The sequence below is a fragment of the Lottia gigantea genome (assembly GCF_000327385.1).
Source record: "Lottia gigantea unplaced genomic scaffold LOTGIsca_33, whole genome shotgun sequence".
Taxonomy (NCBI): domain Eukaryota; kingdom Metazoa; phylum Mollusca; class Gastropoda; family Lottiidae; genus Lottia; species Lottia gigantea.
In genome coordinates, this window is record NW_008709110.1 from 1,477,212 (window position 1) to 1,492,228 (window position 15,017).

At 35.4% G+C, this 15,017-nt stretch overlaps 1 protein-coding gene across 1 annotated transcript; it reads right to left on the minus strand.

The window, feature by feature from the left end:
* Positions 1 to 153: 153 nt before the first annotated feature.
* On the minus strand, positions 154 to 1,272 carry LOTGIDRAFT_162308 (hypothetical protein; the record flags this gene model as incomplete). Its single annotated transcript, XM_009058270.1, has 1 exon — positions 154 to 1,272. One exon carries the CDS (start codon positions 1,270 to 1,272, stop codon positions 154 to 156), a length of 1,119 nt encoding a protein of 372 aa, XP_009056518.1.
* Positions 1,273 to 15,017: the final 13,745 nt, after the last annotated feature.

Sequence of the window (15,017 nt, forward strand, 5' to 3'; positions counted from 1 at the left end):
CCATCCGATGTTTTAAGTCTTTCAAATTTGGTGATATTTATGTAGAAAACCTCTACAGATATTTAATGTTGTAAAAATCATTATAAATTGTTGTTAATAATATTACTTGTTTTTTTTTTGTTGTTTGTTATTATTTATAATGGTTAACGACATCTATTTATTCTTTTTTTGAGTAGCCTTCCCTCTAGTAGTATAGTTCGAGGGATCCATACTGGTACTCGATTCTCTACTCTCAGATGTTTCATGAGTGGCTATCTTGTGTTTTTTATGATCTTCGAGTAGGCTACTCCTGTCCCTATCCCTTTTCCTATCTTTAGAGTTGGATCTGGAGGATAGGGGCGTGTCTTGGAGGGTTGAACGTTTGTCTTTCGGGGCTTTGGGTATTGGCGCTTTGGATGTGCTGGCTATGAGACTCGATCGCTGAGCGATCTCCTCTTTACTTTTATCATAGTCACTTTCCTCTACGTTTTCCCATTCAGCTTCATCCGGTACCCAGCCAGGGGTAGCCGGTGTGTCCAGATTGTTTTTATTGGACTGAATGGGCGTAGAGGTGTTCCTAATAGTTTTGAGGAGATCTCCCACCGATTTGGAAATTTGATTCGGGGCTTTCTTACGAGGATTGTAAACTTGAAAGGCACCCGACCCCTCTTTGTCAGTGATGGGTGAGATAGGGGGTGGTGGTGGTCTAGAAGGGCAGTCCCTGGCAGTATGTCCTTCAACTTGACAGACATAGCACTTCCTATCAGGCTGGGGCTGTCCTTCATATTTTACCCCCAATCTACATCCTTGAATGGTAAGGTTGGATGGTATGGGGTTATCTACCTTTTTGGTGTAAATGAAACAGACTCCGTTGTACATAAATGGATGATCTCTATATGTACAGCGGATGATCTTATTGGCCACACAGTACTGGTTTATTTTCGAGAGGACGTACTTTGTGTCCATCTCGTATGGGACGCCGAAGATGGTGATTCTGGTACCCGGCTGTTGGTTATACTGGGGGAGTCTAGTTGCCCTTTCAATGGTATATCTCACCCCCTTGTAGGGATCAGAACCAGTCCCAAATTCAAACCAATTTTCAAAGTTTTTGATGTCGTCCTCCTTAGAGAACGACACCAAGAACTTTGATTGACCCACATTTTGGAAGCATCTAATAGTGTGCAATGGGGCCTCTCTTTGTTGGAAATACCCCAGCATTTCTTCTGATTTGATGTCTACTGTTGATTGGGGTTTAATTTCCACTGTCAATTTTCTTTCTAGCATTGTGGCCATGATGTAACATTGAGTACAGGTTGTTAGAAACACGTTCTGCATTGTCAATGATTAGCATGCGGTTATAGGTTATAAAATCTATATTGGTAAACTATTTCTGGTTGTGCTCTATTTGGTTTATATAATTTAGTAATTGTTGTAATTATCTTACGTTCGTTATTTTAGTTTTCTGGGATTATATCGACTTACATCATAGTTTTGATATTTAGTTGATGTGCACAGAAAAGACTTGTGTCTAATTATAAACCAATTTGTGTTTAATTGTATATCGGTTAGTAAGTAACGCATTTGATTGTACTGTCTAACGAGATTGTATATCACATGGTGTAATTATTTGTTCGGTGGTTGGTTTTAATAAGCTCGTGCATTTATTTTTCTATTGGTTGGATCTGGATACCTGCTGGTATAAAGCTTGAGTTTGCTACAGTGGCCCAGTTCCAACTACCAAGACTACCAACAACTACGTAGTTTGCGATATCAGCATCCGCTGGAAGCGAACGTTAACTTGTCATCTACCTACCTACCTACCAGTGGCCCAGTACCCACATGTGAGATAGTTGGAGTGCGCTGCTACCTTCTGTGGTCCTATTCCACAAACTGGGCTATTTATTTTGGTCGGTGGTACTTTAGCACTAGTCCTTAGACACCTTTTTTACTAATGGTATGATGGTGTAGATCTAATTAGTAATGGCGGAATGCATTGGAAGCCTCCGTATTGCTATTTAGCACATATCCACGACTATCCGACTTCCATGTGGTGTATTTATTAGATGTAATGTTGTGTGTAATAAATGTATGAAACTGTAATCTGTAATTCCATCCTTCGACCCAAATACGTGGCGAGTCCCAGATTCCATCTTGCTTAGGGGCGTGTAGCTGCGACATATATATGTCGATTGGTGTATGTATTTAATGGGACTCCGTACAAGGGTAAGGGAGACAGCAACTTAGTGATTTGATATTTCGAATGAGGACTAGTATGAGAGAGTATGGTATAGATTTCAAAATGTTCCTATGACGGCCAAGACTCGCAAATTGCCCGTAAACTCTGGGTGATATTCTCATATAGGTTATATATATTTAGTGATTGGTGTATGTCTTTAATGGTCTTCCGTACAAAAAAGAAAAGTAAGGGAGACAGCAACTTGGTGATTTGATATTTCGAATGAGGACTAGTGTGAGATAGTATGGTATGAATTGCAATAAGTTCCTATGATGGCTAAGCCTCGTAAATTGTCCGTAAACTCTGGGTATTATTCTACATAGGCCATATTTATGTCGATTAGTGTATGTCTTTAATGGGCCTCCGTACAAAAAGTAAGGGAGACAGCAACTTTGTAATTTGATATTTGGAATTGGGACTAGTGTGAGATAGTATGGTATGAATTGAAATAAGTTCCTATGATGGCTAAGCCTCGTAAATTTGTGAACTCTGATAGGCCATATTTATGTCGATTAGTGTATGTCTTTAATGGGCCCTCCACACAAAAATTATGGGAGACAGCAACTTAGTGATTTAATATTTAGAATGAGGACTAGTGTGAAAATAATATGGTGAGAAAAAGACTTTGCATTTATTTACAACGTTCGTGGCAAACCTGTCATCATAGGCAATTTTTGGATTTGTACTTGAGCATAATACTGATGATTCTTGTCGAGACTTGTCCTTTATCTGACTGATCTGAGGCTGCAATTTGTTTAATAGTCTTATTTTTAAATGTTTGTAGATTTTTAACCTCCAAACAACCCAATCCACAACAATCACAATTAATCATACCGTCTGAGGCATTTTTGTGGGCCGATTCGATTTGGTAGTACGATTTGGTGCAATTTGGTTTAGATTAGCAGTGGTCCGCAAATTCGAAATTCAAATCGGATATTTGGCAAGATGACTGACTCCGCTGACAACCAATGAAAGACCGCTCTTTTGATTACATTAACAACTTCCACATGCCGCCATCTTGGAAAAGCATAATTGAATCGCCTAACCACCTCCTGGGACGATTAGCCCTAAATGCACAAAATAGCCAATCTACCTAAACGAATTGGCCCACAAAAACGCCTCATGTGTGCCTGCTAACCAAGGATTTTCGATGCAAATATGAAGCCCTGTGCTTTGACCCTTTAAATTTTGGTGTTTATAATCTTAATATTTTTTTCATATTCTGTAATTGCCGGTTATTCCCTTTCTCTGCCCCACTTCAAAGATTTTACATTAGCTGGTACACTTTTGTAATTGAAAATTTTTGCTACTATAAAATTATTCTTGTCTGAATCTTGTTCATTTTCTTTTACTTTTCTGTAACACTCATGTGCTACTGATGCAGTGATGCGTCCAATTCGGTTATCAAACCATATTTTTGACTTAGCCTGTGTACAGGTTTGATACGCAACATAGTCAATACTTTGTTCTGTTGTTGAATCTTTAAGTTTTAACATGAGTTCTTTCACAAAATCACTTGTATTAATGTTTTCCTTGAATCAATCTACCGAAGTAATTGATTGCTTAATACCCCAGTCCCCAATCATGTTAATCAGGTAAGCAAAACACTGTCAATTACTGTAGGCATCTTGTAACTCACATGAGTGCTCTTTGGAGCAACACACGTTTTGTTAATTGCCAGTTCATACATTTTGTTTTAACTTAAACATAAATAATTGTGAAGTCTATTCTACTTGACTACAATGAATAGAATCCTGATACAAACATAATAAATAATAATACTGGATATAAGTCAGAAGGAACAGTAGTGGAAAAATTTTACCTTGAAATAATAATAAAATCTATCTGTTTAAGGTTGTAAAATTAGGCTCAGTCTCCAGAGTCTGATATCAGTAGGCCTACTATAGATACTTACACAGTTTTGAGACTGATGTATTCGGAAAATTTATTTAGTTTTTCTCTCACCCAGCTGATATTTTTACAGGATCAGGAAGCTTAATCAAACCATCTTCCAAAATAAATTTACTCTTTCTTTCTTCCATCACTTTCTGGAGATCATTTTCAACAGGAGTTTTAAGCGGAATATTTCTGCTCTCGGCAATAGATGCTAGCACACGTCTATCTTCCTTATTTCTACTGGCGTATGGGATTCTCCGGTCTTTAAGAAAAACGCCCAATTCATCTCGCTTCAACACAGCTACGTCTTTCTTATCGCTCATTATCCTACTCCATGTCTGTTTGCATTATTGCGGAACTCTAAGGACACTTACTATCCCACAATGCAACACAATTTTATGTGCGAACAGCCAGACGCGCTCTATCCGTAAAGTGGTCTATAGGAGGTCAAAATATCCTACAGCAAGTTAAGGCAGCTTCAGTTTAACCGGTTGCGTTTAGACGACTAAAAGACCGGGCTCGAAAAATGGTTGATAGTTAAAATGCCTTAATTGAACTTTAGTCGTCTGAACCAGTGGCGGAGCTAGGTTTACGTCAGAATCTCTTAACGTATTTATGAGATTTTTGCCCGAAAAACTTGCTTTTGGGGCCCCGCCACTGGTCTGAACAAAAGACTAAATCATTTAAATCAAACCAGCTTCAAATAGCGGTATAAATATGGTGGTCATCTTAATTTCATTTATGTACAAATTTGAAAGTTTAAATTAAATCAATAATCTTACTGCATCGGCTTTACCCATATTTCTACAAGCAATAATAAGATGACCTCCCATACAAGCTATTTCTCTGGCAGCAATGTATCCACAACAAATACATGTATGCAAGTACGAAGTACAACACAACAATCTTATCAATTGTCCAAAACCGAACATAACTGTTGCAAGTACAAAGATAGCTTGCTATGCAAGGTAACATAGGCCCACTACCAACTGTCAGAAATGATAACTAAGTCGTTAGTGACTTATAATGAATTTTCAAATAATCTTTAAAATATTTTATGGTCAAAGCAAAACCTCAAAAACAATTCATCCAAATTATAATCAAATTCAATCAATAACAAAGTCGCATCATTGTACACACAATGGCAATGACTTTGAAACCTTTCATCCGATTATCTCTGATTTCGAAATTAACTGAGATCTCATCAATATATACATCTATATCAAGTTTCATCAAGATTTGATAAAAATGGGAACGGACAGACAAGGTATTCATAATATGAGCGTTTTTCCAACCAATGTTTTCAGCCTTACAATCATAGTCTTACCGATTGTTTGTAGTTTGAGGCATGTAAATAATTAAGTGATTAGCACAATTTTACTAAATAAATGGGGTTTTACGTCCTACTTTTCTGCACCATCTGGGCTACTGAAGACGGGCAACGCCATGCAGGGTACAATGAGGGAAATTTTGTCAGGACAACTGCTGAGTATTCAAAACTGCTAGAGGGTGACAGATGATTCGAATAAACCCACCTTTACTTCCATGCATCAAGATTTTGAGGATCTTAAACGAGGGTCATAAACCTTGAAACACATGTCAAGGTCAAATTGTCATATTGGACAAAGAAACTATGATTCTAATAAAAATTATTATTATGAAAACATATAGACAAGTGTGACCCTTGTGTCAGTGTTGTCTGTACCAATAGGGGTTAACATATTTAAAGCCCGCTTACACGGTAAAGAAAGTTGTATCAACCATGGTTTATAAAGCAAAATTTGCTGTGTAAACAGGTCTGTAACACTGTATTAATTAATACAGCTTCCAGGAGTAGTATATTTTACATGTTCTAATCTGTACAGAAAGCTGTATCCAACTTTTATATCTGACGAATGGGAGCACAAGTTTAAATCTTAAAAGGCCATTCTCAATTTTGGCGGGACTTTATGTAAACAAATTGGGAGTGATTCATGCAACTTTATATACTGTGTAAACTGACAAGGAATATATTACAAAAGTTGTATGTATACAACCTGTTTTACTGTGTAGATGGGCCTTAGACGTCTGTGGCTCTACCTCTCCTTAGAATGTGATCTAGTGCTCAATTATATTACACTGCTTGGCAATCATTCCACATTAAGACATGTATCATAACACAAGGGCAACAGTATGCTATCGCAAAACTGTGTAATAGACAAATTGTAACATTTTATCTTCAAAGTTTTAACATTCAATCAGACGTCTGTTGTTCCTGAAATTCCACTGAAACTGTGTTTGATGACTACTATGTATAATTTTGAAAAATGAAGTACATATTTGGCCTGATTAGCATGCTTAGAATTCATTACAAAATAGTTTGAGGTTGTCATTTTTTTCGGCTTGGCTCCTGGTCGTTTCACATTTTCTTTGGTAGTTTCCTTGTGGTTTCATGTTTTCTTTGGTCGTTTGGTCAACTCAAGTTTTAGAAAGTAAGAAAGTTCTATACAGAATCAAAGCATACAGATCATTTGCCTGTTTTTATTTTAGACAAGATTTTATCAATTTACAACTTTACAATATCAACAACTCCCCACCTCTAAACACTCGAAATTTATGAATGATACTGCTAAATAGATGAATATTTCAATCCTGTTGCCAAAAAAACTTATCACCACTGCTCTCTGTCTATAGCTTTTGAATAACTAGTAGAAATAATAGAGAAACCACTTTGACTAAATTGGGCATAAGATTATTACAAAATATACCACAAAACAGTCAAATTGGTTGTGAATGTATCCAACCTGCACAGAATAGGACTTTTGAAATGAATGCAGCTTATAAGAACTGGTGAAGATCATCCAAAAACATAAACCATATTGAAAGAGGATAATCAGAACCTTCCCAAAACACAATTTGAACTCAGCCTGTGATTTTCCTACTTTAAAAACTGACAACGTTGTAAAAAAAGCATAAACCACAATGACGAAATTGGGCAGGAAGTATAAATAACCTGCCACAAAATAGTCAAAGTGGTCTTTGCTCCACCATCTCTCTTCCATTGCACCATCATATTGGTAGTACCTATACAAACCGCGCAAAGACCATATTGGGACTAACATTTGTATCAAATTGTGGCCAATCAAAAAAGTGAACGTGTTGAAAAATACCTAATACAGGCTACTTGAAATCAAGAACAGATACAAATGTCATCACAATATCATTCCTGAAAGGAAATGAAACAGATAAAATTAGTTAAAAAAATTAGAGATTAGTGGACTGATAAACACAGATGAAATAAACTTACAACCATACACACAACCTAAATTTCTTTACTTTGTTTACAATTTACAAAAAGTCATTACTTTGTTTCTCCTATAAAGTAAAAAAAAAATGTGATTATAATGAGTCATTTCTAAAGATTTGGTACATAAATGATACTCCATAAAATGCCAATCAGCCATGACTCTGTCCGAAAAATGTGTCATACTCCCAGAAAGAGTGGCCCTGTCCTTCTATTTCCACTTATGTCCAACAAACATGGTACCCAATCGAATGTAGCTGTGCAAAAAATGTGCCTATGATTAGCAAGATATGGCATTTCTACAGATGAAGCATATGGCCTACAGATGTTGTCCCGAATTCAGCAACCGTGTCATGTTTTTATTAAATTTGAACCCTCTCAAGGTATAGACAAAATGAATAATGTCAGATATATTCCATTTCTAATATTTGCCGTAGGACACATAACACCACCTTCGAGGATCATGCAGCAAAGTGGTCCCCTCACCTACTGCATGACCACTTCCAGAGTGCCACACTGACTGACCATCCAATTTAGCAAATGGCAACACCCAATTTATCCCTACTGTGAAAGGGAGATTTCCTAAGATTAACACTTATGTGAAAGATAGCTTGCTAGGCAAGGTAATATATGCCCACGGCAGCTTTGATTTTGAATAAGATATTTAGCAATACAGTAATAATCACCAGTATGAAATATTCAACCTTCAGTTAAACACTTCTTTTGAACTCTTTAGGACGATATTGAATAATATTGATCAATTTTTAGCTCGTGAAAACTCCAGAAGGCAAATATTCAATCTTCAGTGCGGGACTGAATAATTAAACCAAGTTTTTCGATTCTTCTGATTTTCAATAGGGAGGGTTCATCCTTGGGTGATTATGAACACTCATGCCAAGTTTCGTGAAAATCCACCAAGAATTGATCCTTCTAGAGTGTTTACGAGCTAAAAATTGAACGTGTTTTCAACAACAAGGGCAATAACTTATACTAAATATTTTTCGATTCTTCTTATTTTCAATAGGGTTCATCCTTGGGTGATTACAAACACTCATACCATGTTTTGTCAAAATCCGTCAATAATTGTGTCTTGTAGAGTGTTTACGAACAATTGTGGACGGACGGACCGACAGACGGACATGGGTGAATTCAACAAAGCCAATCAGGCATGGCTGTGTCGAAAAATGTGTCATACTCTCAGAAAGAGTGGCCCTGTCCTTCTATTTCCACTTGTGTCAAACAAACATGGTACCCCATCGAATGTAGCTGTGCGACAAATGTGCCTATGATTAGCAAAATATGGTATTTCTACAGATGCAGCTTATGGGATGACTCTCTGTGACAAATTTGGATATGATCTTCAAAAGTGGCATTCCTACAGATGTGGTTTTTACCCAGCAAAAGGTTCAACATCCAACAGATGCAATTCAGTATGACAAATGTGGTAGACAGCAAGCCAGCAAACATTGCTTTTGACAACAACAATCTTGGCTTGTGTGTCAAAAAATGGATAATATTTCTAGGAAGATACGCCCAAATTTTCATTATATCAAGGGTGATCGCCAATCTGTGTCAAATCCTTCCAAAAATCTAACTTGTTATGGATATTGTTGATTTAAACGAACAGATAAAATTTCTGACATAAACTGTTACCTCTATCTTGTTCACAAGCCAACAAATTTTGATGCATTTTTACCAAGTCGATGGCAATCAATCAAGTTTAATAGCTCAAAAACAATCATCGAAATATCATGGAATTCCAACTTGTCCAAGATCTCATCAATATACATGATCACACCAAATTTCATTCAAATGATACAAAAACTGTAGTCTGTATTGCGTTCACGAACAAATTTTGATGCATTTTTCCTAAGTCAAGTTTAATAACACAAAAACCAATCATCGAAAGATTGTCCTATTCCAACTTGTCCAAGATCTCATCAATATACATGATCACATTTCATTCAAATCAGATTAAAACCGTAGCCTTTATCGTGTTCACAAACAAATTTTGCAAAAAATTTTCTAGGTCAAAAACGGTTCATTGAAAAATCGTCAAATTCTAACTTAACCGAAACCTCATGAATATAAGTGATCACACCAAATCTCATTAAAATCAGTGGAAAACTGTAGTCTCTCTTATGTTTACAAATTTCAACACGTTTTTCAAAGTCAAGTCAAAGGCTGATTGAAAAAATTCAAATTCAAATTCGAACTTAACCAAACCCTCATCAATATAAATGATCACACCAAATCTCATTTAAATCAGTGGAAAACCGTAGTCTCTCTTATGTTTACAAACAAATTCTCACACGTTTTGCCCAAGTCAATGGCAATAACATCGAAAAATTGTCAAATTAAACCAGACCAAGATCTCATCAATATAAATGATCACACCAAATTTCATTAAAATCAGATAAAAACCGTAGTCTCTATTATGTTCACAAACGAATTTCGACGCATTTTCCAAAGTCAAGGGCAATAACTCAAAATAGTCAATTTCAAACTTGAACAAGACCTCATTGATATAAATCACAACAAATTTCATTAAAATCTGATCAAAACTGTAGTCTCTCTTATGTTTACAAATTTCAACACGTTTTTCGCAAGTCAAGGGCTGATCGAAAAAAATCTTCAAATTCGAAATTTATCAAGATCTCATCAATATAAATGATCACACTAAATTTCATTAAAATAAATCACTGTAGCCTCTATTGTGTTCACAAGAAAATTGTGGATGAATGGACCATCAGACATGGGCAACAACAAAATACGACCATATTATAATGTCTTGGTGATTACTAGGCAAGTTTACCAGGTATATGAGCAGAAGAGAAGATGACACCAACTCCCTTGGTCAAGTTTCGATGAAAAAAAAATTTACCTGCTACATGGAATGATGCACGAGAATAAAATATAACTTACATAACTTTTAAAGCTCTGCCTGTGTTTTCTGGTTGCTCTAACTAGACCATGAATTGATCTACCTACAATGATAAGTGAAAATAAGTGATCTTGAGGCAATATCATACATACAAATGACTCTTGAGACTCAAAGAGATTCAGACAATAGTAGCGAAATGTTTAATATTTTAAAAAGATCAAGTTGTCTAAATATTTGTTAAACCAGCTGATAGAGATCAATGTCAACTATTCCTATCACTATTCAGAATAAAGAGCTCAGCTCTACAAAATTATTGTTTACAATTAAAAATATTGGTGTTACTGTCAGCGAATCTGTTCCAAATGGAATATTTTTACAAAAATATCAACTTAATTAAGAGAAACTCACCAATTATCGAGATGTTGAAAGACATGTATTTCAATAATTAAACTGACAACATTCAATATCTGAAATAGAAAATGAATGTAAAATTTACTAAATTAAAAAGAAAATAAAGGGATATTTCACCACCAAACAATTATAGAACTGCATCCTTTTCAGTATGTATATAGATATAATATGAAATGGGGTTTTAAGTCGTACTTTTCTGTACCTGATTGGGTTAATGAAGACAGTATGCAGTGTACAATGTGGGCAATTTTTGACGATTGAAGCATTAGCTTCCTCATTGTTAATTTCCTCAATAAGCAAGCACAACCTGTGGCACAAGGGACATCCCTTAAGGTGGCACGAATAAAGAAAGGGTCAATTATCAATCTTGGAGGGCAAGGTAGTTTGTTGACTAATAAAGAAGACTCACCATTTAACAGCTCACTGGAACATAATTTGATATCTATAGACCAACAAGTTTCTAACTGATGAGAAGATTTCATACCTGTAATAAATCATTTATTCAAATTACAGTGGTGTAACCTATTTTCGTGGATATAAGGATTCAACACCAAATTTCGTCAAAGTTAAAAAAACGAAATTTTTTTTATATATCTTAGATGTTTCCTCAGATATTCTACAAAATAATTAAAATTGGTTTATTTCTATTTTCTTTATGAATCCTTCCTTCCCTTTGACCCATATTTCATGAGCAACCAACTCGGCAACGGCGGCAGAATGCGTAACCTATTTTCGTTTACAATGTTTGATCTATAAATAAGTCTAGAAAAACACGTTGTATGGATACCGGGTGGTATAATTAACTTCTCTTAGTATTTATCTTTAATATCAATTCATTATAACTAGTGACAATTCCTTCAAAGAACCACGATTTTAAAAAAGAAATAGTGACTGACAAAATAAGATACGTAGCGTGATTTATTGTTTAAAGTCACTGAAACAACATAAGAATATGGTCCACTTTGTGTTCCATAGAAATTTTCTGCTGACACAGAATCCGCTAGTTGATCACGTGACTTCATTCGTTGGACTACATTCTAGCAGACGACACTTGGAATTCCAATTACCGCTTGGGATTATAAGGAAATTTGGCCGATAAAAAATGGTGACTTTGGTAATAAGTGAAATCCGCCATTTTGCATTTGTCAAAGTATACATTAATACATTTTACCTTGCTTGAAACTACTGGTTTCATTCTACTAGCTGACATTGTAGAGAAAACCCATGTTTATCAAAACAATCTAATGCGGAGGTCGCGCAAGGTCGCTCACGTAAATTATTAATCATTTCCGGAAATCCACGAATAATAGGTTTCCACAAAATTAGGTTACTTGACTGTAAATAGCAAAAACAGGGATGTTTCCTACTATTTTATGCAAGTGACTGCACTTAGCATACATGATCTGACAAATTTGTTATTCGTGTCCTGTTCTGGGCCATTTAGTATTCAACCCACTAATACACAGTATAAGATTTCCTTGCTGTATGTCAGGAATTGCAGGGTATCTATTGTTTTAAATGGACTAGTAGATGTAGTGTCTTACCATTTTTAAAAATACTTTGGATTGGTTAGCATAAATTATGACAACTCTGGATGGTCATTCATTCTAAACACAATCACCAAATATAGATGAAGTTTGTTAAATCAGGGTTAGTGGATTCACCTGCAAAAAAAAAAGAAACTTAACATTAACATCTGCATTTGAATCATGTCAAAATATTTTTTTTCACTTGCACCAGACTCTGAAATATAACAATTAAGGGACTACATCCTTCAGTAACAGAAAGTCCCCTCACAAAAATTCACAAGATTCTCCCTTGCTTAAACCTAGGCCTAACAGTTAAAATACCTGAGAAATAAATCAAGTAGTCTTCAGAAAAAACAGAAAGTTAACTATAAAAAAAAACTCACCATATATAAAAAAAAGATCTAGTTGTCAAAAGCGATACTAAACTTTGCATACTAATAACTTCTCTGAACTGCTGCAACTGTAAAAAGAATAATAATTTTTGATTACAACCAACATTGTGTTGTGAATTGTTTCAAAAAGTAAAATTTTACTAAGTATTAAAGGGCTGTCATACTTTTCTCATAAATCACAAGACAAAAATCTGAATTCTCACAATAGGAAGCTTGCATAGATATGACCTAATAACCATCCCCACCTCCTAATTCAAAACCCGTCTACCCTTATCCCTACCTTAATGTCACTAAACTAACAATTCTAAATTTTCAAGGTCACGCGCGTAAGAATCTAGATTGAGAAAAGTCCAAACTAACCGATAATATCAAAACCTCGAGTATTATACCCCGAGCCTATATAGGCTCTGTTATACCCCTAACTTCTTTTTTTTGTGCAATTCCACTTTAGTAAAACTGTGCGTTTGATAACGTCAACTTTACAAAGACTGTAGATATTATTAGCAGATTCGACAATAGTGACGTAAAAAAAAGTCTAGTTTTAGTGGAATCGAAAAAAATAAAACAGAGGTCTGACTGAAAATTGGAATGGTATAAATCGATGCTATCGATGTACCTATTTCTAGAAAGCCAGTTTTTATTCCTTACAAGTTTCCAATCAAAATTTGAATGAAGAAAATGACTTACCTTCTAGTGAATAAGTGTCCAATATTTGTCACTCCTTCCAAAAGTGTCATCGTTGAATCCATTATTTTATAGACAAATCACAAAATAATCTAAAACCATCCAGAATAATACAGATAGTATCAAATAAATCCCAATCCACAGATATCAGTCAAAGATTTAGCACTGAATATATCGAAATAATTCAAAACCATCCAGAATCCAATACAGAATATATCATAAGTCATAAGTCACGACTGATAAGACCGAAATCCCGCTCAGAAATGCGCAGGCTTGGATATGCAAACGATGATTTTACATTAAACTCCTCCCACTTTTTGACTGACAATTTGAATTTCAGCCAATCAGCAGCCAAAATTCTGCATCTACGTGCTCTATGTGTCAACTCTTCCCGCCAAAAAATTGTTTTGAGTTTCTGATGGTTTAAAACTGTCACCTTCTCGTCAATTTGGTGAAAGTTGATAAATTATTAAAGGAAAAGATCCACCAATATTTCAGAGTGGCTGGTTGAAAGAATTTTGAATAGAGGTACTGGACTTAAAAATCCTTTGTAAAGTCTAAAACCTGTTCAAAAATCTTTGGATCAACGAATAAAGTATATTTCATTAAGTTACCGAGGGAAAAAATTGTCAAATTCACATGTTTGTGAAGTAAATTACACGGAAGGGGACCTGTAATTCTTGATGCTAGATTCGCGCCAAATTTACCCCGAAATTTAAAGGGATATAGCGTTACTGTTACAATAAAATTCACCATTATTCAAGTTTTAGGCCTAAATCAGGCTACCCTCAAATAAGATAATTAGAAAATTTACTGAAAAGCTTTGACTTTGTGGCTACATAAAGTGGCAATAAATTCTGGGACGAAAAAGTGCAAAAGATACAAATATGATTGCAATAGAACAGATTAAACCACAGTAAATTTAAAGATAGTGGATTAAATAATAATGGCCATATTCGGTACACGCTTGGTGAAACGAGATCCTCATTGTTAGATCATTTAGGCCTGCCTACATACAAAGTCGTACGAAAATCGAAAATTGCGACAATCGTTTGAAAACTGAAAAAGCTATACCAATTTCAACATAGGCGTACGGACCCAAGGCCTATTTGGGGGTTGGAAGGGGGGAGGGGAGTTGTTTGCACGAAATTTTATTTTAAGATCGAGACAAGTGGTACAAATAAGGGACAGAATGACTCAAATATTTTATAACACATTTATAATATTTATGTTTATTAGTGTAAAGTTATGTTAGTGAACTAAATTTTGGATAATGGTACATGGAGAAAAGGGTGACGTCAAATTTTAAGTTATAATAACACTGCAAAATCAAATGATGTGATTTAATAGTGGTTACTGACAAATAACCAATCATGCCCATGGAATTGAGAGCAATATTAGAAGTTCCAGGAGGTTCTATCAGTTCCCATTATCAGGATTCCTTCCCCATTCCCCATCCCCTACACCACGGCTTTGATAATTGTGTAGCTTGTCATTCAACAAGAGGCTTCTTATTACAGGCTCAATGTTAGGCTGTTAGGTTTTCATACAGCCATAGTCAGTTGGCTTAACTAGATGCTAAGGGAAGTCTCTGTGGTAGACACTGGTTGCTACGTTAGCGAAATTGGAACAATGTGAAAAATAATAATTTGAGTATTACTGTATTATCTTTTCGAAGCAAAAAACCAACATTTTAGGCCCAGACCTCAATTGAGGGCTCTGT